Raw genomic sequence first — 22,720 nt, 5'->3', positions numbered from 1 at the left:
TGACAATTTTTGGCAAAAAAAAAAAAAAATTTGTAATTTCCGACAAAGAAGCAAATTTTTGACGAAAAAGCAGTTACCATACTTAAGCATGAGAAAAAACCAACAATTTTTGACAAAAAGCGAAACTTTTTGATCGTTTAGACAAAGAGCAGATTCTTGCTATTATTGACAGAAAGAGAGAATTTTACCTAAAATAATTTTATCAAAAAGTAAATATGGCTTTTCTGAGCAATTTTTGGCAAAAAGCGAAAATTTTAGCCATTTTTTGAAAAAATAAATAACGTAAATTTTTCACAATTCCTGGAGAAAAGCAATATTTTAAATATTTTAGTAAAAAGCAGAAATTTTGGGGAATTACTAATAAAAAGTGACGCATTCGACTTTTTGGAAATTTTTGATCAAAAAACGAAACTTTCTAAAATTTTTTGCAAAATAAGAAAGCGACAACGATCAGCAAGAAACAGAGAAATCGCAGAATCATTTTGACCCTACCTTGCAAAATTTTATATTTTTGACCAAAATTATTAATTCAACTCGACTGTTTGAAAGTAAAGTAAGGTTCATTTCGAAAAATAGCACATCTTTAAAATTGATGATGTTGACAAGCAATTACATTTTTGAAAAAAAAATGAATCACTCAGTTCATCTAATTTTTGAATGTTGAAATTTGTTCCTAAAATATAGAAATTCTGTACATTTTGGAGGGATTATCGATTTGAAAAGTGACCACTAAGACCGAAAAGATTCTCTGGCCAAGTTACTGTAATTTCAAAATTCTATGCACACTTCATATAAAATATTACGGCTCAATTTCGGATTCATGTTGTTAGGAGTAATTTTCCAATTAATAGCAAATAAATTTTGAAAAGCGTCGAAAGAATTAAGAAATAAGTACGAGTAGATAGGTGAGAAGGAAAGGGATACTTCTACTTACCAAGAAAACCCAGAGCAAAAACAAATCCAACGTATCCATACACTAGTTGTATTGAAATTGAATCAATCCTGAATTATCTGGCTACTATGAGTGCCTATCTCCCTTAATCGGAATCAGTTTCCTGATCAAATAATTTTTTTTATTAATTTTCAAATATGTATCTGCTGATGATTTCTTTCTCGGTACGATTACCATGAGATGGTAATACGAGGCATTCGTCTTAATCTCTATCACAAGCTTATAGATACATCGAGTAGATAGATGTTGATATTAAATTGGTAATAACCTACGGTATTCCTTGAGAAATTCTAATCAGTGGTTCAATGAATCTTACAAACAAGATTCCTTCCAATTAGATATCTTACGTACGTAAGCAGGGTCCGTTCCGGAAATGGCCCGCCGAAAATTCAACTGTAATTAACTAATTGTAGTACTCAAAGAGATGATCCAGGGGTGCGGTGATCCCCTTACGTCTACGATGAGAGTACCCTCTAATGTACAGAGACATCTCCCACTGAGTTTTGCTTATTCAATGTAGGGTCATTCTACCTCAACTCAACCAACGTTTTTGAGTCATTTCGATTTCGGTCAACAATGTCTATTGTCTACCCACCCAATATGTAAGAAACCATTATTTTCACATTGTCTCGAGGTACTCAATTTCAGCAGCGCATACCTCAAAAGCTGTGATACTTTAATCAAAACTGATTTCACAATTCGAAAGGGTATTGCATTCTGAACTTTTTAAGCATTTTGAAATTTTCAAAAGTTGATGAACTTTCAAATTGAATGTTCAAATTTGAAAATGGCGCTGTAAGTGGGAGCTACCATTTAAAATTCTGAAAAAATGTCCATAGATGTACCAGTTTATGGTTTTTCAAAATATTCAATTTTCGAGATAGGATCTTTTAATGGAGGAGGAGCACCCCCTCCCCTAAATTTGGACAAAACTTTCAAAAAGAATCTGGGGTATGTGATATAAAGAATTGTATGTTTTTGGTGACGCTGAACACGAATGTGACGTCAGATTTTTGATTGGACCCCATCCACAGCCCCCACACAAATGGATTACATTTTTTGGACTTTTACCTATTTGGGAAGGTTCTGGGGGCCATGGGTGAGGTCAGTTTGAATAACTAAGGCTATATTCGTGTTCAGCTATATTGGACACATACTATTTCATGTGTCACACGAATGAAACCATTTTTTTGACTGTTACCCCATTTGGGGAGGTGCTGGAGGGCGTGAATGGGTCCATAATCAAAAATCTGACGTCACATTCGTGTTCAGCGTCATCAAAAACATACAATTCGATATATCACATGCCCCAGATTCTTTTTTTGTAAGTTTCGCCAAAATTTAGAGGAGGGGGGGTGCTCCTTCTCAATTAAAAGATCTCGTATCGAAAATTGAATATTTCGAAAAGGAATCAAAAGGCACATCTATGGACATTTTTTCAGAATTTTAAATGGTAACTCCCACTTACAGCGCCATTTACAAAAGTTCAAAATGCAATGCCCATTCGAACTGTGAAATCAAAATACAACAAGTGCCATTTATCAACTTATTCGCAATATCTTGGAAAATCTCCACAACAAAAATGACATTATAGGGTTATTTTGCGATCTTTCAAAAGCATTTGATATGATTGATCATAAAATATTGCGAGGTTAACTAGAAAAGTATTGTATTAGAGGGGTGGCTTTGGACTGGACTACATCCTTTCTCAAAATTAGAACTCACAATTGTTAAGACAGAAGATATAAATGGAGAATACCATTTCTCTGAACAATACCCAGTCGAGCAAGGAGTTCCACAGGGGTCAATATTAGGACCTCTGTTCTTTATTTACTATGCCAATGACCTTCCAAAAAATGTAAGAAGTAACTTGATCATATTTGCAGATGACACTTCAGCACTGATTCCTATGAATATGGGTGTCTCAGTGCAGCAGGTTGTTGATGATTTGATAGTGTGGTTCAGAATAAATAAAATGAAATTAAATGTTGAGAAAACAAACCTAATATATTTTGGTCACAGCACACAAAATTTAAATTTGGCACGGCCTATAACTGGGAGTATACATCAACTCCAGTCTAACTTGGACTGATCACATAAGACTATTTAGCTTGGAAACTTTAATCATCAATAAATTATCTTATTTGGCAATTAAAAGGTGTTACCGATGTGCAAACTTTAAAAATGGCATATTATGGAATGTTCCAGTCTAATATGGGATATGGCCAGGGTTGTACATGTTTAAAACAAAAATGTTTTAAACATGTTTAAAACACGTTTAAAACAACTGAAAAAAAACAGAACGATGTTTTAAACAAAAAAGGCCATTTAAAACCGTTTAAAACAGTGTTTTTTTTTGTTTTAAACGTGTTTTTTTTCAACTCCAATTTCCTAAAAAAAACACTTTTTTTTAAATTTCTTGTTGAAAAAAAGTGAAATTGAACAAACAGTATTTTTAGAGACAAATTTTGTGTTTTGATTCCAATTTTTCAATATTTCTTGAGCTGTATAGCTATTTTATGACGTCACATCTTAAAAATTGATGTCTGATGAACCCAAAACGAATGTATTTGTGTTTAAAACACATTTTAAACGTGTTTAAAACGCGTTTTAAACACATAGTTTTAAACAAGTAAAAAAAACTGTTTTAAAACAAAAAAAACGTTTATTTTGTTTTTTTTTTTAAAAAACACGTTTTTGTACAACCCTGGATATGGCTTGGTGTTTTGGGGCGCTAATATCAGTCTTATGCAGAGAATCTTTGTAACATAAAAACGAGCAATAAGAATCATCTATCGAATGCAAGTCACAGAATCATGCAAGAATGTCTTTCTTTCAAATGAAATTTTAACCTTACCCCGCTTATACATATATCTGATAGCCCGAATTGTGAAGAAGGGCATAGTAAAATTACATACCCCTCAACATAGTCATTACACTAGCAATAGCCAACAACTACATAGCACACAATTCAGGACTACATTTTTCCAAGCTAGTATAGACTTCATGGCTGCAAAAATTTATAACAAAATTCCAAATGAAATCAAAATTATCAATTGCACAAAATTATTTTCTAAAACTCTGAAAAAATGACTGCTAAAAAAAGCATTTTATTCAATAGATGAGTATATGGACGCTATTACATAACTGTGTGCATTAGAAACTGAACTTTCAGCGACTCCTTGTATTTTTGATTTATCATCTTCAATATTCATGATCATTCATACAGCATTATTGTTTCTTTTTAATTTTTTTTGTATTATCAATAATTTTAGGATGTTGTAAATCATTCTAAGAATCTTTATAAATGTACGCAATATCTCAATTTTTTAGAATGTATTTTTTTCTGATTTATTACAATTATGTTGTTTTTTTAGTGTGCGTAGCACACTATTGGTTTCGCTTTGAGAAATTGAAATTTCAATTACAATGAATGTTCTCTTAAGCTATCCAACCGTTTTTTGTACCTATTGGACACCATTTGAGAATCATTAAGGCGGAGGGAATAGATTAATTTTCATTCAATTCGGATGGGTAATTGCTGAGTAATAATTGCAATTTTAGTTCATTATTTTAATGCATTAAATCCTAAAAAAGGGAAAAGGGGACTTGTAGAACACCTGCCGCTCATTGTACTCTGCTATACCCCCAGTCTATTCCATCACCAGCTGTTTTTCATAGTACCCTGTTACACCCCTCATCTGTTAGCTGTATGTTCCAAGTGGGAGTGGTTTGGTGGGGCGTTTACCCAACAAATATATTCTTTTAATGCCCTAACCCACCATGTGAACTCGTAGTCGAATGGTTAGGGCATGTAGGTAAGGTAGGAATAGGAAATTTAGGGACCCAGGTTCGAATCCCCGTGAGGTAAGTAGGTAGGTGACGGATTTTTCGTAGGAAAATTGGATAGGTAAATGCTTTGGAGTTACCTATGTAGTACATGATAATGGGGCAAAAATAATGCTGAAATTGAGTTATGAATTATGATATCATTTGCTAACTAAAAATTCATTTCATTAATTTTTTGTCTACCTATAGCCATAAGTATAGTAAGAACTACCTTGACATGAATAATTTTCAACTTTTTACTTATAATTTAAAAATTACTTCAAAATGAGTAACTAAACTAATTTTTGTACAATTGAAACATGTAATTTTTATTATCATGATTCAGTAAAAATTATTAAAACAAACTGATTTTTACTATTGGTACCTATAGCAAAATTTATTAAAATGATAATTTTTACTACATATATGATTACAGTAAAAATTATAGAATGGGATCTGGTACTTAATTGTGCTAAATACCAGTATTTAGTTAGATTTTTTTGTAAAAATTACCCATTTTTTTTTTCATGTAATTTAGAGGCAATGCAAATTCTTAACATATTTTATAAGATTTAATTCTTAATTTAGAATAAAAAGCAAGTTCTGAAAATTGGTTTGAAAATTTATAAATTTGAAGACAATGGAAATTCTAAAAAAAATAATTATGAAAAGGGTACCCCCCGATAAGATAGGCAAAATGCCCTTAACCTCAGATTTCGATGAAACTCACAGGGTATGTTTAGTACCCCCAAAAAATAATTTTGGGCCCATAGCCCGCTCCCCACCCCACCCCCCTCAGCCAGGGGGGTCATAAAACGCGTTTTTCAGGGGAAAAATTCTGTATCAGCGCGTAATTAAGATAAATTGATTCTGTAAACGAATATAGTTAGAGGATACATGGGCGTACCTCCCTGAATTTTTTCAGAATTTTTCATCACACAGGGAGAGAAGGGGGGACAAAAGAAAACTTTAAATCGACATTACTCCGGAACGAAAAAACATACCAAAACGATTTTTTCGTCAAATATGTATCTTTAGGTCTACTTTCTATAGAAATCATCACCCGGCCATTTGGAGTGGTGGGTCAAGCTCAAAAGCTCAAAAAACTCTCAAAAAACCACGTTTTTTGCGTTTTTCTCCAAAAATATGGACAAATGGCGGAAATCTAAGAGAATCAAGTTGTTCAGCGTGAAATTTTACCTCAGAATTGTGTAATTGAAAATTCATTTACACAGCATGATCGTAAAACTACATGCGCAGAAGTATTTGTGCTTACATCAAGATAGCTGAAAGGGTATTCCTGTAGGTGAAATGTCCCTGTCCTCGGATTTCTGAAATTTTGATGAAACATAGTTGGGTACCATTAAAAAAAATGTCGGAGGCAAAAAATCCCCCCCAACCTCTCCTTGCTCATAATAGCGAAAAAAGGGCCTTGTTCGGGGAGAAAAAATCCATGCTTTAACGAGTTTTGACAAAAAAATCTGTATTCACTCAAAATACTTGAAGGAGATATGATTCTAGCAACTTGAATTTTCTTCAAAAATTGTGGGCCCCCCAGGGGAGATATATTGACAAACGAAAATTTGAAACCGCCGTATCTCCGAACCTAATTTAAGTACATGAAATTTTTTTTTCAAAAATGTATCTGCATGAGCACTATGATTGGTATTTTTTTTTCAAATTTTCCCTCCAGGTAGGCCATCTTCAAAAACTCAAAAAACACTCAAAATTGTTTTTTTTTTTTGTCACAGCACCACCAAAAAAAGCGATCCATAATTTTGGACGCTGGCCTCCAAAAACAATAAGAAAACCAACTAACTTCTTTAAGGCTATTCTAATTTTTTGATGAAAAATGGTCAACTTTGGGCGGGGATTGTGCCAAAACTATAGAACGGATTTTTCTAGGGTTTGCTTTCAAAAGCGAGGGTATGTCGAGATATTTTTGATTCAGGACATTTGATGGCTATAATAGGGAATTGGATGGAGGTACTTTAGACGCTCACTTCCCTGTTGTAAAAGCAAAATTAGAAAATATGACTACATACCCTCGATTTCATAGATGAATCAGTATTGGTGAAAAAAAATTGGAAGAATTTTGAAAATTCACGGAGAAATCCCCGTCTGAAGTTTAGATGGGAGCGGGTCGCGGGACATAAGCACGACTAAATTCGTTCAATCGATTACATGCAGTCTTACGAACGAATGATGAAAATAACGAACAAATCGGTTTCATATTTCGACCGGTTGTCAAATTAGAATGCTCTCCGCAGAGTATACCCTTAAACTCCAATTTTTTGGCCATAGGCACCCCCTCTCCAAATTTGCGCTATTTACGCCATGCAACTTCTTAATCAAGGTTTTCTTGAATTACAAGTAGCCTACTTTTCAAGTACATGGTATCTAACTCAAAACTATCAGAAAGGTTTCTTTTTAGTGTCGATGATTAAATTTTTATGTGAGTTACCAAGTACATTGAAAACATAGGTATTACCTACCTACGTACTATGTAGTAGATTGGGTAAATCACCAAAAAAAGAAAAAAAAACTGGATTTTTACCAATTTTAGCAAAAACTGTCATTTTGAGTTGAAAGTTGTACAGAAAAATTCTGGCTCCAGAAGTGCCCCTAAAGGGAAAACATGTGCCCTTAAAGTGGGAGTATTTTCGAAAAAACACGGTTTTTTCACTGTAGCCCCTGTACCCAATTTGTTTTGAGAAAAATGAGATCGACCCAGTCCTAAATGAATATATCTTAGATTCTGCGTCCATTCTATGCTATTATTTTAAATTGTTTTTGTCAATTTTGAAAAATCAACAAAAATTTAGGAATTTTTGCCAATCTTTATCAATTTTTTGAAACCTAAAATATTGTCATCACTGCGTTCCAAAATATTTCCTCAGTTTCAGAAATACATATATTATCTTTCAATATTTTTTCGTCATTATAGCGAAACTTTTGCGAAGAAAATATTTTCAAAACACCAACTACTAATACCCCCTCTCCAAAAAAAAAAAAGATTTACTTTTCAATTTTCTCAGTAGAACCCCAAAAGTGGCCTTGGATTTTGATGGCAATAGCATGGATTGGCGCAGAATCTCAAATACCTATGTAGGTACTTCTATTATACTGTCTCCTCCATATATTTTGAGTGAATACAGATTTTTTTGTCAAAACTCGTTGAAGCATGGATTTTTTCTCCCCGAAAAAGGTCCTTTTTTCGCTATTATGAGCAAGGAGAGGTTGGGGGGGGGGGGGATTTTTTGCCTCCGACATTTTTTTTAATGGTACCCAACTATGTTTCATCAAAATTTCAGAAATCCGAGGACAGGGACATTTCACCTATTTTACCCAGGAATACCCTTTCAGCTATCTTGATGTAAGCACAAATACTTCTGCCCATGTAGTTTTACGATCATGCGGTGTAAATGAATTTTCAATTACACAATTCTGAGGTAAAATTTCACGCTGAACAACTTGGTTCTCTTAGATTTCCGCCATTTGTCCATATTTTTGGAGAAAAACGCAAAAAACGTGGTTTTTTGAGAGTTTTTTGAGCTTTTGAGCTTGACCCACCACTCCAAATGGCCGGGTGATGACTTCTATAGAAAGTAGACCTAAAGATACATATTTGACGAAAAAATCGTTTTGGTATGTTTTTTCGTTCCGGAGTAATGTCGATTTAAAGTTTTCTTTTGTCCCCCCTTCTCTCCCTGTGTGATGAAAAATTCTGAAAAAATTCAGGGAGGTACGCCCATGTATCCTCTAACTATATTCGTTTACAGAATCAATTTATCTTAATTACGCGCTGATACAGAATTTTTCCCCTGAAAAACGCGTTTTATGACCCCCCTGGCTGAGGGGGGTGGGGTGGGGAGCGGGCTATGGGCCCAAAATTATTTTTTGGGGGTACTAAACATACCCTGTGAGTTTCATCGAAATCTGAGGTTAAGGGCATTTTGCCTATCTTATCGGGGGGTACCCTTTGTATTTAGAGACGCTGAGAATTCCAAAAATTGATTAAAAGTTCTGTAAGTTGCAGATAATGTGAACTTGAAAATTATATGAAATACTTAAGTATTGTAATATTTATGAAGAATATGAGAATTCTGAAAAATTGGAGGCAATGTGAATTCCAAAAATTGAGTAAACGTTTTACAATTTGTGGACAATATGAACTTGAAAATTGAATTTGAAATTTTTTAATTTAAAGGCAATACGAATTCTGAAAAATTATTCAAAATTTGACTATTTAGAGGCAATGTGAATTCTAAAAATTGATTGCAAATTTCCTAACTCAGCAGCAATGCAAAATTCTGAAAATTTATTGAAAACTTTATGAAATTGTAGCGATGGGGAATTCGGGAAATTGATTTGAAATTTTGTAAATTTTAAAACAATGCAAACTATGAAAAACAACTAGAAATTTCTTAATTTAGAAGCAATACCTACAAGCTTATAAATTATTCTGAAATACCTATTGTACTTTGGAAAATATGAAAACACTGAAAAACAATTATTATTTTGAAGCAGTGAGACTTTCAAAAATTCTCATCACTGTGACTTGGTTGATTCGCTTATGCACTACCTAGATGTAATAACAGTTATAGGTGTTAGAAAAGGCAGCTAGCTACGCACACTTTGCAGCTTAGCTTAGCTGTCTAGTTTTTTTTTAGTTTCTATTATTTTTATTGAAGGAGTCTATTTAAATATCCGTGCTAATCCTATACTTCTATAATGCTGTAAGTACATGGCGCATTCATTTCATTTTATTTCATATCATTTCATTTTATTATTCATTTTTTTATATATCATTATCATTTCTTATACTTACTAAATAAGGTGACTTTGTAAATGCAGCAATGCTGCCTACACGAAAAAAAAATTATGAATAATTTTTACTATTTCACACAGTAACCGGATCCCATTCAAAAATATTGTGATTTTTACTATGATAGTAATAAATTTTACCTACATAATTTCCAGGTAAAATGTATTTTTTGGCTGAGTAAAAATCATTATTATTTTTGAATGGGATCCGGTTACTATACTGAAATAGTAATTTTTATAAAAATTTTTTTCCGTGTATTGCAAAAAATAAAGTTGATTTGATTTGATTTGATTTGATTTGATTTGACAGACCATACAAAACATAGGAATGAATACGAAACGATAAAAAACGATTACACTGACAATATTGTACATTATTACATACCAAAAATTTTTTGTTTTCATAACATTATGGCAAAAAAACCACCTATTTCATATGACGGAATATGCCTAAAACCTTTTTCCCAATTATAATGCACGTGTACCACACAAATTTAAAACTTTGCTTCTCAAGTTGTGCAACTCTGTGTTTTGAAGATTCTATGATGTCATCAACGAAATCACAACCTTGCTCACTAGTAGTGGCAGTTTGTGCCTCGATGGTAGATTGTTCGAAAGTAGAATTACCATTTATCATGAAATTGACGGCTATTGGATCGGTAACGTTACCATTTGGATCGAGCTTCAATCTTAACGCGATGTTACAGTGAAATTGTACTTTTTGGGAAACGAAAATCACCTGGTCAAAACTGCGTTCGACGTGCCAATCATCACAGTACGGGTATGTGGCCAATACTCCGAAAATAACGTCGCAATGGTGTTTTGCATCAGTTGTTTCGCTGATGCGCGACACGAGCTTGGAGAAATTTTCTCGAATCGAAGCCACATTTTTCTGTCTGAAACTTTTTTCAATTCGATCAACGACTGCGTCCGTTGATTCAAAGTGATTCTCAATAATATGTGTTTCCGTCCATACTCGGATTGCACGTTTAAATTCATCGCGCACTTCCTTATTTGGAATGCGGACATTGTAATCTGCGTCGGATATTTGTTCACACGTCGTATACGCCAGTGCTGTTAAAACTGATAGAAAAGCGTCCTTGCTCGTTACAGCATCCGTGTAATCTATTTCTGATCTGAGTGCAGCTCGCACCGAGCCATTGGCAAACATTTGCTGGATGTATTTTTGGTGTTCATCGGACATAAATGGTTCGCGAAGAGGCACATCCTCGTGTCTCGAATAAAGACTCAATGGAACGCTATTTATCCAATAGTTGTCCATTTGATTATCTTGAAAAGAACGACAAATTGATTGAGGGTTACACATGCGGTATTTCCCCAACGTGTAGCCATCGTACCAGGTTTTCAATTCGGTCAGATTATGCGGAAAGCTGGGATTTTTTTCAAGTAGTGTTCGAATGTTTGCCTCGGTAAAGCCGAAATGAGGCGTAAATTGTGTTTTTAATACGCCGCTATCTTCGCAAGCTGCTACCGCTGATGATACTCCGAGTCTGGAAAACTGTAGAATACCAGTTACGACACCACGGTATATGCTGGTCGACGTTGTACCATCAAATGTCCGAGTGAACAAATTTCGCAGAAATGCGGCAGTCTTGTTAAAATCCGCGTGATTGCATATCATTCGATTTAACGCGTAATCGAATTCATCGATCAATACCACCGTTTTTGATTTAAAATGGCTCGATAGTAGACCGATTAATATTTCTACGCTACGTTCCAATGTATCGAGGTTACCTGCAAGTTTTTCTCTGGTACCATTTAGAAGTTCATAACACGTATATCGCATGACGGATTCTTCACAGTACTTCGGTAAAAATGAGGCATACTTTTTAGCAGAAATCATTCTGCTTATTTGCCCAGCAAAGTCCTCGATAAATTCGTCAAATGTTTCGCCGCAGCCGATAAAGGAAATGGATATTGTTGGATGACGCCCCATTTCCTCCATTGCAATTTTCACATTCGAAATTTCTAAAGGTTTTGTTTCTATGGAAGATTTATTTCCTGGTAACACAATTACAGATCCACCTTCGAAAAATGATTTGATCATGTCTCGTTTGTGATGATCAATCGACCCATCTTCGTTTAGCGGTATATCGAAAAAGGATGCAGTCATTTTCATATTAAAGGTTTTACCCCAGCGAGAAGGACGGCTGATTACTTCGCATCGTTTCTGTCGATTAATCAACTCTTCAATGAACATAGTCTTATCCACGAAAAGGTGATTGGAGAGAATCAAAGTTCTTTCAAAAGCAGTATCCGGCACTTCATCCAGAAAAAATGTTTTAGTTGTATTAGAATGTAGATCACCGGAGCCCTGTGTAGTAAAAAAAAGAAATGGTGAATATTGACGTTTGTATTGTCACTGTATAGTGATGAAAATGTTCGGCAGAGAGGGAACAAAATTGAACGGGGTACCCCTCCCTCTTTGTTGATCCCTGGCACCCGTATCATATTTTCGCTCCAACTTTGCGTTCAACTTCACCTCACTGAAAAAATTCCAGCTGAGAGAAAATTTTCAATATGAAACATTTCCATCAAGTAAACTATAAAAAAACGTTCTATCCCAACACCCAGAGGGAAGGCCCCTACGAACTCGGATTTACCTTCTTTGTGATCCATTCGAACGATTTAGGCAAATATTTTCAAAATGTTTTTGTGCCGAATCAAATCCGAAATTTTTTTCTCCAAAAATTAAAAAAAATCAAAATCCACTTGGAATAACGCCAATTGGGTGGTGTGTATTTGGAAGCATATTACATCGAATTGAACTACTCTTGGGCGCTTTCAAATACAGAAGATGGTAGAAAAATGTCCCAGCTTTCAGATGCAACCGTTAAAATTACCTTAATGAGCTTAGTTTACGAGCTATAGCAGTCCGGGATTGAACTGGCGTTAAAGGGGGTCCGTACCTTAATATACCTTCGTCATGTCCCTAGGATCTACCTACCCACTCATTAAGTACCCAACTAAAATCATGACGTACCTGCCTATTAATAACAAAAAAGCACTATGAGAAGAAGTTGACTAAGTATATCTGGTAAACCACCCCTAGGAGCTTTTCCCCCTCCAGAAATTTGACCTCTGTAACGCGTATCATGAAGTTACTGAGGTCTGCTAAAATTCAATATTCGAGTACAGCGCGGTCTCGTTGCAATTTTATAGCGGTAATTTACATATTACACCCGAAGTCTTAAATAAATAGAATTCAATTTTTATTAGCTGTATTTTATTTTACCTGAAGCAATACGGTGCCCGGTTGTACAGCCACAGCCAGCAAGAGGATGAAAACCATGTCTTCTTTCATAATCTCGACGAACAAATCTGTTGAAAACAAAAAACAAAGCACATTTTAAATTATTACAAATAATTTTATTGCCCCTTTCGTAAGAAAATGAACAACTCTATACCTAATCCCTGATGTTTATTTCAATGTCACATACGTATTCTAACACGAAGTATCCAACTTTTTTCTAAAGGCTATAGGAGGTAATAGAGAAGCGCATAAAAATTGTGAAATGGCCCCCAAGAGCTTTCCGGTTGATATTTGTATGTTAGATGGTTACTACTGAGAAACTTCCGCGTGGTAATTTTCAGACCCCCTCTTTTTTTGAAAAACTCCCTCTTTTTCTGAAATTACAATAAAAATAATCATCATCTCAAATCGACCATATCGGAATCAGTTTTTTGATCAAATTATTTTTTAAATTAATTTTCAAATACCTACTCGTAAGTATCTGCTGAGATTTCTTTCTCAGTGCGATGAGATGGTAATACATACGAGTAATTCGTCTTAATCTCTATCACAACCTTAGATAAATCGAGTAGATCGACGGTGATACATATTAAATTGATACCTTTGGGTCATTCCACGTGAATTGGACCAAGAAGAGGTAGGGGGGTTCGGCGATTTTTTTGATATTTTTCCTGTGGAAAGACCTTCCGAAGGGATGACCAATGGCGCAAATCGCAGCCCTCTAGCCCATTTTTGAAGGCAGCCAGGCGGTGTCAACGTTTTCATTGAACCTAAAATATCATCCATTTCAGCAGTGGATTACTCGATAACCGCGATACCTACCAAAATGAAACATTTTCCCATAGTTAGGGGGTTTTGAAAGGCAGAAGGCTTTTTGGTGATATTATAAAAATCAGTGTTGCCAGTTTTTTTCGTACAAAAAATTAGCTCAAAAAGTTTCGAGATGTATGTAGTTTTCATATGGTTCAGACTCTCAAAAATTCTGAAAAAAAATATATGTATTATGGACAACTTTATTCATGCTGAACAACATATTAAAACATTGGGATGGTAACATGTTGCAAAGTTGGTTTTTATAAAATTTAAAGTTTGCGAAAAAATGCGAGTTTTTTATTTAAAACGTGAAAAAAAGTTTTGATAGGCGAAGTTGACCCCTTTGACCCCTATTTTGTACGTAGGTATCTGTTGAAAAAGTTGAAAAAACCCTTTCACTCGATGAAATAAACTCCTCGCAAAAAATCAAAATTCGAAAAAATTCAATTTTCGATTTCAAACATCGAAAAAAAATTCAAATTTATTCAGTTGTCTTATTTTGACCTCTTTCTGACGTATTCCAGTAAGAAGTTTATAAAAATAATTACACTCGCAACAAAAAAAAATAGAAAATTCGTTCATTTTTTGAATTTTTTCGAATTTTGATTTTTTCTGTGAGGAGTTCATTTCATCGAGTGAGAGGGTTTTTTCAACAAATAAGTAAAAATCGGGGTCAAATGGGGTCAACTTCACCTATCGAAACTTTTTTTCGTGTTTTAAATCCAAAAATCGCATTTTTTCGCAAACTTTAAATTTTTTAAAATCAACTTTGCAACATGTTTCCGTCCCAATTTTTTAATATGTTGTTCAGCATATTTTCACTTTCAATCATATAAAATTTTACACAATTGGTTTATGTACGTAATTTTTATTATCATGCTTTATTAAAAATTATTAAAACAAAATGATTTTCACTATTGGTAGGTAGGTACCCATAGCAAAATTTATTGAAATGATAATTTTTACTATACGATTACAGTTAAAATTAATATTGTAACCGAACAGTTAGAAATACTGAGTTTTGAAACAAATTTCATCATATTAGGTATGTAGCCTATTTGTAAAAATTACCTATGTTTTTTCGTGTAATTTAGAGGCAATGGGAATTCTGAACATATTTGAAGATTTAATAATTTTAGAATGAATGGCAAATTCTGAAAATTGATTTGAAATTTTGTAAATTTAAAGACAATAGAAATTAAAAAAATATATACATATGAAATTTTGTCATTTAGAGACACTGAGAATTCAAAAAATTGATTAAAAGTTCTGTAATTTTATTTGTAGATGATGTGAACTTGAAATGAAATGTGCTAATATGAAGACAATAAGAATTCTGAAAAATTATTCAAAATTCGGTCATCTAGAGGCAATTTAAATTCTAAAAACTGATTCAAAATTTCATAACTCAGCAGCAATACAAAATTCTGAAAAGTTATTTAAAATGTTGTTATTTTGAGACGATGTGAATTCTGAAAATTCATTGAAAACTTTAAGAAATTGTAGCAATCCGGAATTTGGGAAATTGATTTGAAATTTTATAAATTTTAAAATAATGCATGCTATGAAAAACAACTAAAAATTTCTTAATTTAGAGGCAATGCAAGCTTTGAAATTATTCTGAAATTTTGTAATTTGGAAGGTATGAAAAACTGAAAAATAATCATTATTTAGAAGCAACGAGAGTTTCGAAAATTATTATTTCACATCACTGTGACATGGTTGAGTCACTTATGCACTACCCATGTAATAGCGGTTAAAGCTGTTGAAAGGCAGCCAGCTACGCACACTTTGCAGCTAAGCTGTCCAGTTTTCTTCATTTTTAGCCTTCATTTTGATTTTCAAAAATTTATCAAAAATCCAAAAAAATATTCTAACTGAAAACTGAACTGGTCATGCTTATAGGAAATTTGACGTAGAATAATTTTAGATTTATCACTTTTTTCGTCCGACTTTTCATTTAGGCGATATAGCCGAAAAACGTAGATTGACAAAGGTTAATGACCTCTTGCGGGGGTAGCAGACAAGTTGCAGTATGCAAGTTTGGTCAAAATATTTTCGAGTCTATCGTAATCGAGTTCACGTTTTAAATTGTCAATTTTAATTTTTTAAAAGAATTTTCATAAAATTTACAACTTTACTCCCTCCTCAGTAAGGGTGAAATCGCCATTTCGGGAAATGCTGAACTGGTCATGCTGATAAGAAATTAACCGCAGAACAATTTTTGTTCCAACATTTTTCCTCTCGGACCCTTCATTTTGGCGGTACAGCCGAAAAACCTGTATTGGCAAAGGTTAATGACCTCTTGCGGCGGTAGCCGGCAAGTTGCGGAGTGCACCTTTTGATGGGTTGTTTTAGAGACCAAACTGAACAAATCAGCTACCACCTTTTAAAAACATAGTTGTATCATCTGCAAACTGTGTTAGAAGTGCATTAATGTAAGATGACAAATCGTTGACATAGAGAATAAACAATAAAGGTCCAAGTATGGAACCTTGGGGGACTCCTTTGTCTATTATTTTCTCTTTAGAAAAGGTGTAAGTCTCGGCATTTTGGATTTTAAATTTGTACCCTATTTTAAAGGAAGGATTTCAGCCAACTGTGGATTGGACCCCTTATCCCATATTTTTCCAACTTTCCCAGTAGAATTCTGCAGTTCATGTTATCAAAAGCTTTCAATAAATCACAGAATATTGCCAATGAATTTTCACCCTCTTGGCCAGCTTGGAGAATTTTGTCCAATAAATTAACTATTGCTTTGGTGGTGTTTTTTCCACAACTGAAGCCAATTTGTGTTTCACTTAGAATGCTGTTAGTTGATACCTAGGAATCGTATCAATCGATTATACAACAGATGCTCAAAAATCTTTGAGAATACTGGTGTTACAGAAATGGGCCTGTAGTTGTTTAAATTTGATTTTTCTTCTTTCTTATGTACAGGGGTTACAATACTTGATTTCAAGCTGTCTGGAAATTTTCCCTGATCTACAGAGTCATTAAAAAGTTCAGCAAGTACAGGGTGATCCAAGGAAACCGGACAGATTTAAAAATGGAACAAGTTTTTGAATAAAACTGCTAGACTCATTTTTTTTATACCAAAAGAACCGTCATTTCGGCCTATTTTGAAATGTAAAATGTTCATTTCAATAAGAACTATTTTTTAAAAATGATTGAATTTAAATGAACACCCTTATTTTTAACAAAAATCGTGAATCGTTTTTCTGAATTTACAAATACTTTTTACAATATATTTTTTCGAATAGCCTCAACTTCAGCTCTAATATTTGTTTTCAACTCTTCCGAGGTGCGTGGTGATTCAACATACCCGCACGCTTTCAAATTCCCACATAAAAAGTAATCGCAGACGTATAGGTCTGGCTAACGAGACAGCCAACCAAAACCACTGTGCCGAGAGATATGCGTGCATCGAAATGTTTTCGAAGAAGATAACGTTTCTACCGCAGTGTGGCATGTCGCACCGTCTTGCGGGAACCAGGTTGAATTGAAACGACATCTACGCTTTGATTTGGGCACAACAAACTCGTTTAACATCTGCCTGCACTGTTCACCGTTAACAGTGTTACCACAAAAATAAGGCCCAATGATTCCAAACTGCAATTCCTAACCAAAAGTGACCTTGGCAGAGTGAAGCGGTGTTTCTTTTATTAGTTCCGGAGTATTATCACTCTAATAACCATAGTTTTGTTTGTTTGCATCACAATCTCAGTAAAAATTCTCTTCATCTCTCATTGAAAGCCTACCTAATGAAATTTCCTGGCACGTAAAAATTTGTATCACAAAAATAAGACTCTACCGCGATCGCGCAATGTTCATTCAACCATTCACTTCTGTTGAAAACGTTGTACTACACCTAAAATAGGCTGGAACTAGCTACCGAACAGCGTATGAATCATCCCCCTATCTCATCTGTGAGCTCAAAGATGCTACTTTTAAATCTGTCTGGTTTCTCTGGATCACCCTGTATATGAGATATTTAGGAATCAGCTTGCTTGATAAGGCCTACATCTAAACCATAACTATCCCTCGAGTTGGAATTTTTGAGACCTTGTATGACATTATAGACTTCAGCTGCAGTAGCTGGTAACACAAACATTGAGGAATCATTAGCTGGAATAAGGGATAATGGGTACAATATTTGAGAAGAATTAACTACGTTACTCGCAACAGTTGCAAAATGTTGGCTGAATAATCTAGCCATGTCAGCTGAGTTGGTATATTTGGTGTCTTGAAATGTAATATGATCAATGGTTTGTTTGCATGGTTGATATGAGTTTATTATCTTCCATGTATGAGGGGCGTCTCAAAAGTAAGTTTCATTATTTTTTTTCTCCGGATCTACTGGACCAAACTGGATGAAATTTTGAGGATATGTAAGTTTTGAGTTGCTGGTTACACTGTAATTTTTTCAAGTCCGTATGTTGTTGGAGGGATTGCTTGCAATTGGTTCTCAAACATAGAGGTACACTTTTAAGCCGGAGTTGGCTCAAAGCACCCTTACACGATACGTTATTCAAGGTCTACAGGCAACACGTGGAAATGTGTCTAGTGTGTAGACTTGATATCGTGAATGTTCAAATGATGCGTTGATGAAAGAAATATTCCTCGAGCGCATCGAGTACACCTTGAATGTTGTAAAATGACATGAGACTGTCGTTGAGGCGGCCTTTTCAGGACAAATGGCAAATTTTCTGAGGTGTAGGTTCATTGTGGCAAATTTTTCCAAAAATTTCCTCCATCAACGCATCATTTGGACATTCACGATGTTAAGTCTACACACTAGACACATTTCCACATGAATTTGAACCAAATTTTTGCCCGTAGACCTTGAATAACGTATCACGTAAGGGTACTTTGAGCCAACTCCAGCTTAAAAGCGTACCTCTATGTTTGAGAACCAATTGCAAGCGATCCCTCCAACATACGGACTTGAAAAAATTACAGTGTTACCAGCAACTCAAAACTTGGATATCCTCAAAATTTCATCCAGTTTGGTCCAGTAGATCCGGAGAAAAAAAATAACGAAACTTACTTTTGAGATGCCCCTCGTATATATTTGCCCAACTGATCAATTTTTTATATTCCTTTTGAAGGAGCTTGTATTCAATTTTATCATCTTCAGACCCACTGGATTTCCAATTTGAGTATCTAATAGTCTAGTTTTTAGGGTGCGTATTTGGGTTTGAATACTATGGGGATAATGTAAGTGGTTAGGGTTATGATTTGTGTAAGTTTGGAGTGGGAAAGATATGTTGTAGTAGTTCAAAAAAATATTAAAAAAATTGGAACATCTTGAATTAATATCACCTATTTTCAGTGCATCCCAATTTTCAGATTCCAGAGAGTGGAAAAAATCATCAAAATTTGTTTTAGAGAACATACGTTTTTTTAAAGAAGGTTGTTTTGCTGTATTCACAGATATTTTGACCAGTTTCAAGGATAGGAATACACTATTGTGATCCAATATGGGTGGTGTATCTAAATTATCAATACAATTTCCTAGCCTGGTGGGCTGATAACACATCAGCTTCAGACCATATGATGACAGTAACAAGAAAAATCTACTAGATATAACATTATCATCTAAAACATTGATGTTAAAATCACCACCAACCACAATTTGGTAACTATTATTGAGGAGAAGGGTAATGGCATGTTCTAATTTGCTATGCAAAAAGCAGAAAAATTCTAGAAATACTCATAATACTCGAAGCATAATATGGAAAACGCAAAATTTTCATTTTTATCTGAACAGAACAACTGGATTTTAGAGATAATTTTCTGAAAACCTTTCATGGTGTGTAATGATTTTATAAGAACAGTGGTAAAATTCCTGCTCGAGTAGAGCGAGAGCGAACACTTTTAAAAATTAGGTCCCAAAAATGATAAAAAGGTCATTTTTGCATGTTTAATTTCAAATTTTTACACGCGAGTGGGGGCAATGGCCCTCTTTACCCCTCCCCCTGGCTATGCCACTGTCTCTTGCCCACCTAGTGAAAATTTCATAAAAAATGGCCTGCAGTGGCTGGATGGATGGATGGATGGATGGATGGTTGATGTTTATCCGTCGTAAATAGTTGGTGAAGAAAGAGTATCCAGATGACTCGAATTAAGCCCCAATGGAACGCTCGTTATCCAATGGTTGCCCGTTCGATTAGATTCAAAGTAACCGCGAATTTTCAGAGGGTTATACATGCGGTACTCCCCAAACGTGTAACCGTCACAACAGGTTTTCAATTCGATCATATTATGCGGAAATCCGGGATTTTTTTCTAGGAGTGTTTGCACCTCTTCCTCGGTGAAGCCAAAATGCGCCCTATATCGATCTTTTAATATACTGCTAAATGCGCAAACTGTGAACCCTGTTGATAGTGCGGCTCTGGAAACCTGCTCAATACCAGTCACAGCACCACGGTATATGCGGTTGTGCGCCTCACCTTTGAATGTACGAGTGAACAGCGATTCCAAAAATTTGAAAGTCTTTTTATAATCCGCTTCGTCGCAAATCATGCGGTTTAATGGATAATCGTACTCGTCAATTAATACCACAGTTTTCGAGTTGAAATGGCTCGTTAGTAGACCGATCAGTATTTCAATGCTATGGTGCAATAAATCGAGGTTACGGACGAGTTGTTCTTTGGTACTATATAAAAGTTCATGGCATGCCTTTGCCATGCCGGTTGCTTTACAGTGCTTCGGTAAAAATAAGGTATAATTTTTTGTAAAAATCATTTCGCTAATTTTCCCAGCAAAGTTCTCGATAAATTCGTCAAATGTATCGCCGCAGCCCACAAAGGAGAGGAATATCGTCGGATGGCATCCCATTTCCCTCATAGCGCGTTCCACGTTGGAAATTTTCAACGGTTTTGTTTGTATCAGAGTAGGTTCCTCTGTTTGTTTCCCAGTTGGGTCCTTTGGCAATGCAATTCTCGACCCACCTACAAACAATGATCTAATCATATCTAGTTTGTACTCATCTTCAGTGCCATTGTCGAAATGAGGAATGTCGAAGAAAGAGGCAGTCATCTCCATATTAAAAGACTTGCCCCACCCAGAAGGACGGCTGATAAGATCGCATTCCTCCTGTAGATCAATCAACTCTGCAATGAACATAGTCTTATCCACGAAAAGGTGATTGGAGCGAATCAAAGTTTTTTCAAAAACATTACCCGGCGATTTATCCAGAAAAAATGTTTTATTACTCGTAGTTTTATTATAATCTGCATCACCGGAACCCTGTGTAATAAAAAAAAAAGAAATGGTAAATATTTGCATTTGCATCATGTCGATAGTACCCAAGAGTAGGTAGAGCGGGAACAACATGTGACAGGGTACCCCTCCCTCGCTGTGGATAGGTAAGGTGCCTGGCCACCACATCATATTTTCGCTCCAACTTAGTATTCAACTTCGCCCTTACGGGAAAAATACCAGAGATCGCAATTTTCAATACGAAACATTACCACCGAGTAAACCGTAACAAAGCGTTCTTTTTTAACCCCCAGAAAATGGAGGCCCTGAAATCTTTTGAAAGTGAGATTCAAGGAAGTATATACAGGGACAGACCCCGGCTTAACCAAGGCTGGGGGGGGGGATTATTCGCTTTTCTAATGTCTCCAAACATCTCAAGAAAATGTACCTAATTTCTATCATTTCAATTTCCGATTCTGTTTTCACTTTCAACCGTTCTAGCTAATGAAATTTTCTCAAAATTCCAGAAAAAGGAGGAACAAATTGAAAATTCGAAGTTTGATCGAAAAAAAAAGAAGAACTAGGTACTTTACGAAAAGTGATAATGGTACAAGAGAATAGTAGGTACTCGCTGCAGCACTTTCACAATTTGTAGGACCACGAAACACGTTGTAAATTCATAAATTGACCCGGAGGGCTGAAATTTGACCTCTATGACGCGTTTGATGAACTTAATGAGGTCTGCTAAAATTCAATATTCGAGTACAGGGCGGTCTCGTTGCAATTTTATAGCGGTAATTTACATATTACACCCGATGTCTTAAATAAAAATAAGATTTAATTTTTAGTTGTTTTTGTTTTTACCTGAAGCAATACGGTGCTCAGTTGTACAGCCACAGCCAGCAAGAAGATGAAAACCATGTCTTCTATCACGACCAACAGATCTGTTGAAAACAAAAAACAAAGCACATTTTCAATCATTATAAATAGTTTCATTGTCCTTTTCGTAAAGAAAATGAACAACTCTATACCTAATCTTTGATGTTTATTTCAATGTCACATACCTATTCTAACATGAAGTATTCAACTTTTTTCGAAAGGCTATAGGAGGTAATAGATAAGCGCATAAGGGTGAAATGGCCCCCGAGAGCTCTCCGGTTGATATTTGTATGTTAGATGGTTACTACTGAGAAACTTCCGCGTGGTAATTTTCGTACCCCCTCTTCTTTTAAAAAACTCCCTCTTTTTCTGAAATTACAATAAAAGTAATTATCATCTCAAATCGACCCTATAGGAATCAGTTTCTTGATCAAATAATTTTTTCAATTAATTTTCAAATATCTGCTTATGATTTCTTTTTTAGTAGGATGAGATGGTAATACGAGTAATTCGAGTAATTCGTCTTAATCTCTATCACAACTTTAGATATGATAATGGGAGTAGATCGATGATAATACATATTAAATTAATAATAACATATGAAGAGTCCAGGGAAAGAACCAGGTAAGTCACTTTTTCAAACTTTTGAGTTACGGCGTTTTGAAGTATCAGAATGCTCCAATTTTGTAGGGAATTTGAATTTCATCAAGGTAATGACTGGAAATACATCACACAACATCCCACAAACACAACTTGAGGCATTGTTGAAAAAAAATGAAGAGATGGGCCAGTCACGACTTGAAAAGTCACTCTTTTTGTGAAAAAATCAAGCAAAAAATCGAAAAATCAGTGTTTCGCAACTACTTGAATTCGATAAAAATCGATTATTATGATGACATAATGAAAAATTTTTGTATTCTAAATAGTTAACGATGTTGAAA

At 34.9% G+C, this 22,720-nt stretch overlaps 1 protein-coding gene across 7 annotated transcripts in view; it reads right to left on the bottom strand.

Annotated features, from left to right (window-relative positions):
* The window catches only part of LOC135840171 (uncharacterized), a 35,402-nt gene extending 13,305 nt beyond the window's left edge, over positions 1-22,097 (bottom strand). The window contains exons 1-4 of one of the 7 annotated variants that reach the window (XM_065356602.1): positions 21,965-22,097; positions 21,765-21,844; positions 12,864-12,949; positions 8,745-11,942 (exon numbers count right to left, since the gene is read on the bottom strand). In XM_065356602.1, the coding sequence (XP_065212674.1) occupies positions 10,035-11,942; positions 12,864-12,932 (1,977 nt within the window). In that variant the 5' untranslated portion in view covers positions 12,933-12,949; positions 21,765-21,844; positions 21,965-22,097 and the 3' untranslated portion in view covers positions 8,745-10,034. Of the gene's footprint in view, positions 1-934; positions 1,066-8,744; positions 11,943-12,863; positions 12,950-13,035; positions 13,260-13,482; positions 14,167-21,764; positions 21,845-21,931 lie in introns of those variants that run through there. The other 6 variants (XM_065356595.1, XM_065356586.1, XM_065356611.1 and 3 more) reach the window with 6 other exon arrangements.
* Between the last annotated feature and the right edge of the window lie 623 nt (positions 22,098-22,720).

This window comes from Planococcus citri, chromosome 1 (assembly GCF_950023065.1).
Source record: "Planococcus citri chromosome 1, ihPlaCitr1.1, whole genome shotgun sequence".
Classification (NCBI taxonomy): domain Eukaryota; kingdom Metazoa; phylum Arthropoda; class Insecta; order Hemiptera; family Pseudococcidae; genus Planococcus; species Planococcus citri.
Note: the sequence above shows the minus strand (reverse complement) of the source record. Positions and strands in the feature narration are given on the sequence as shown.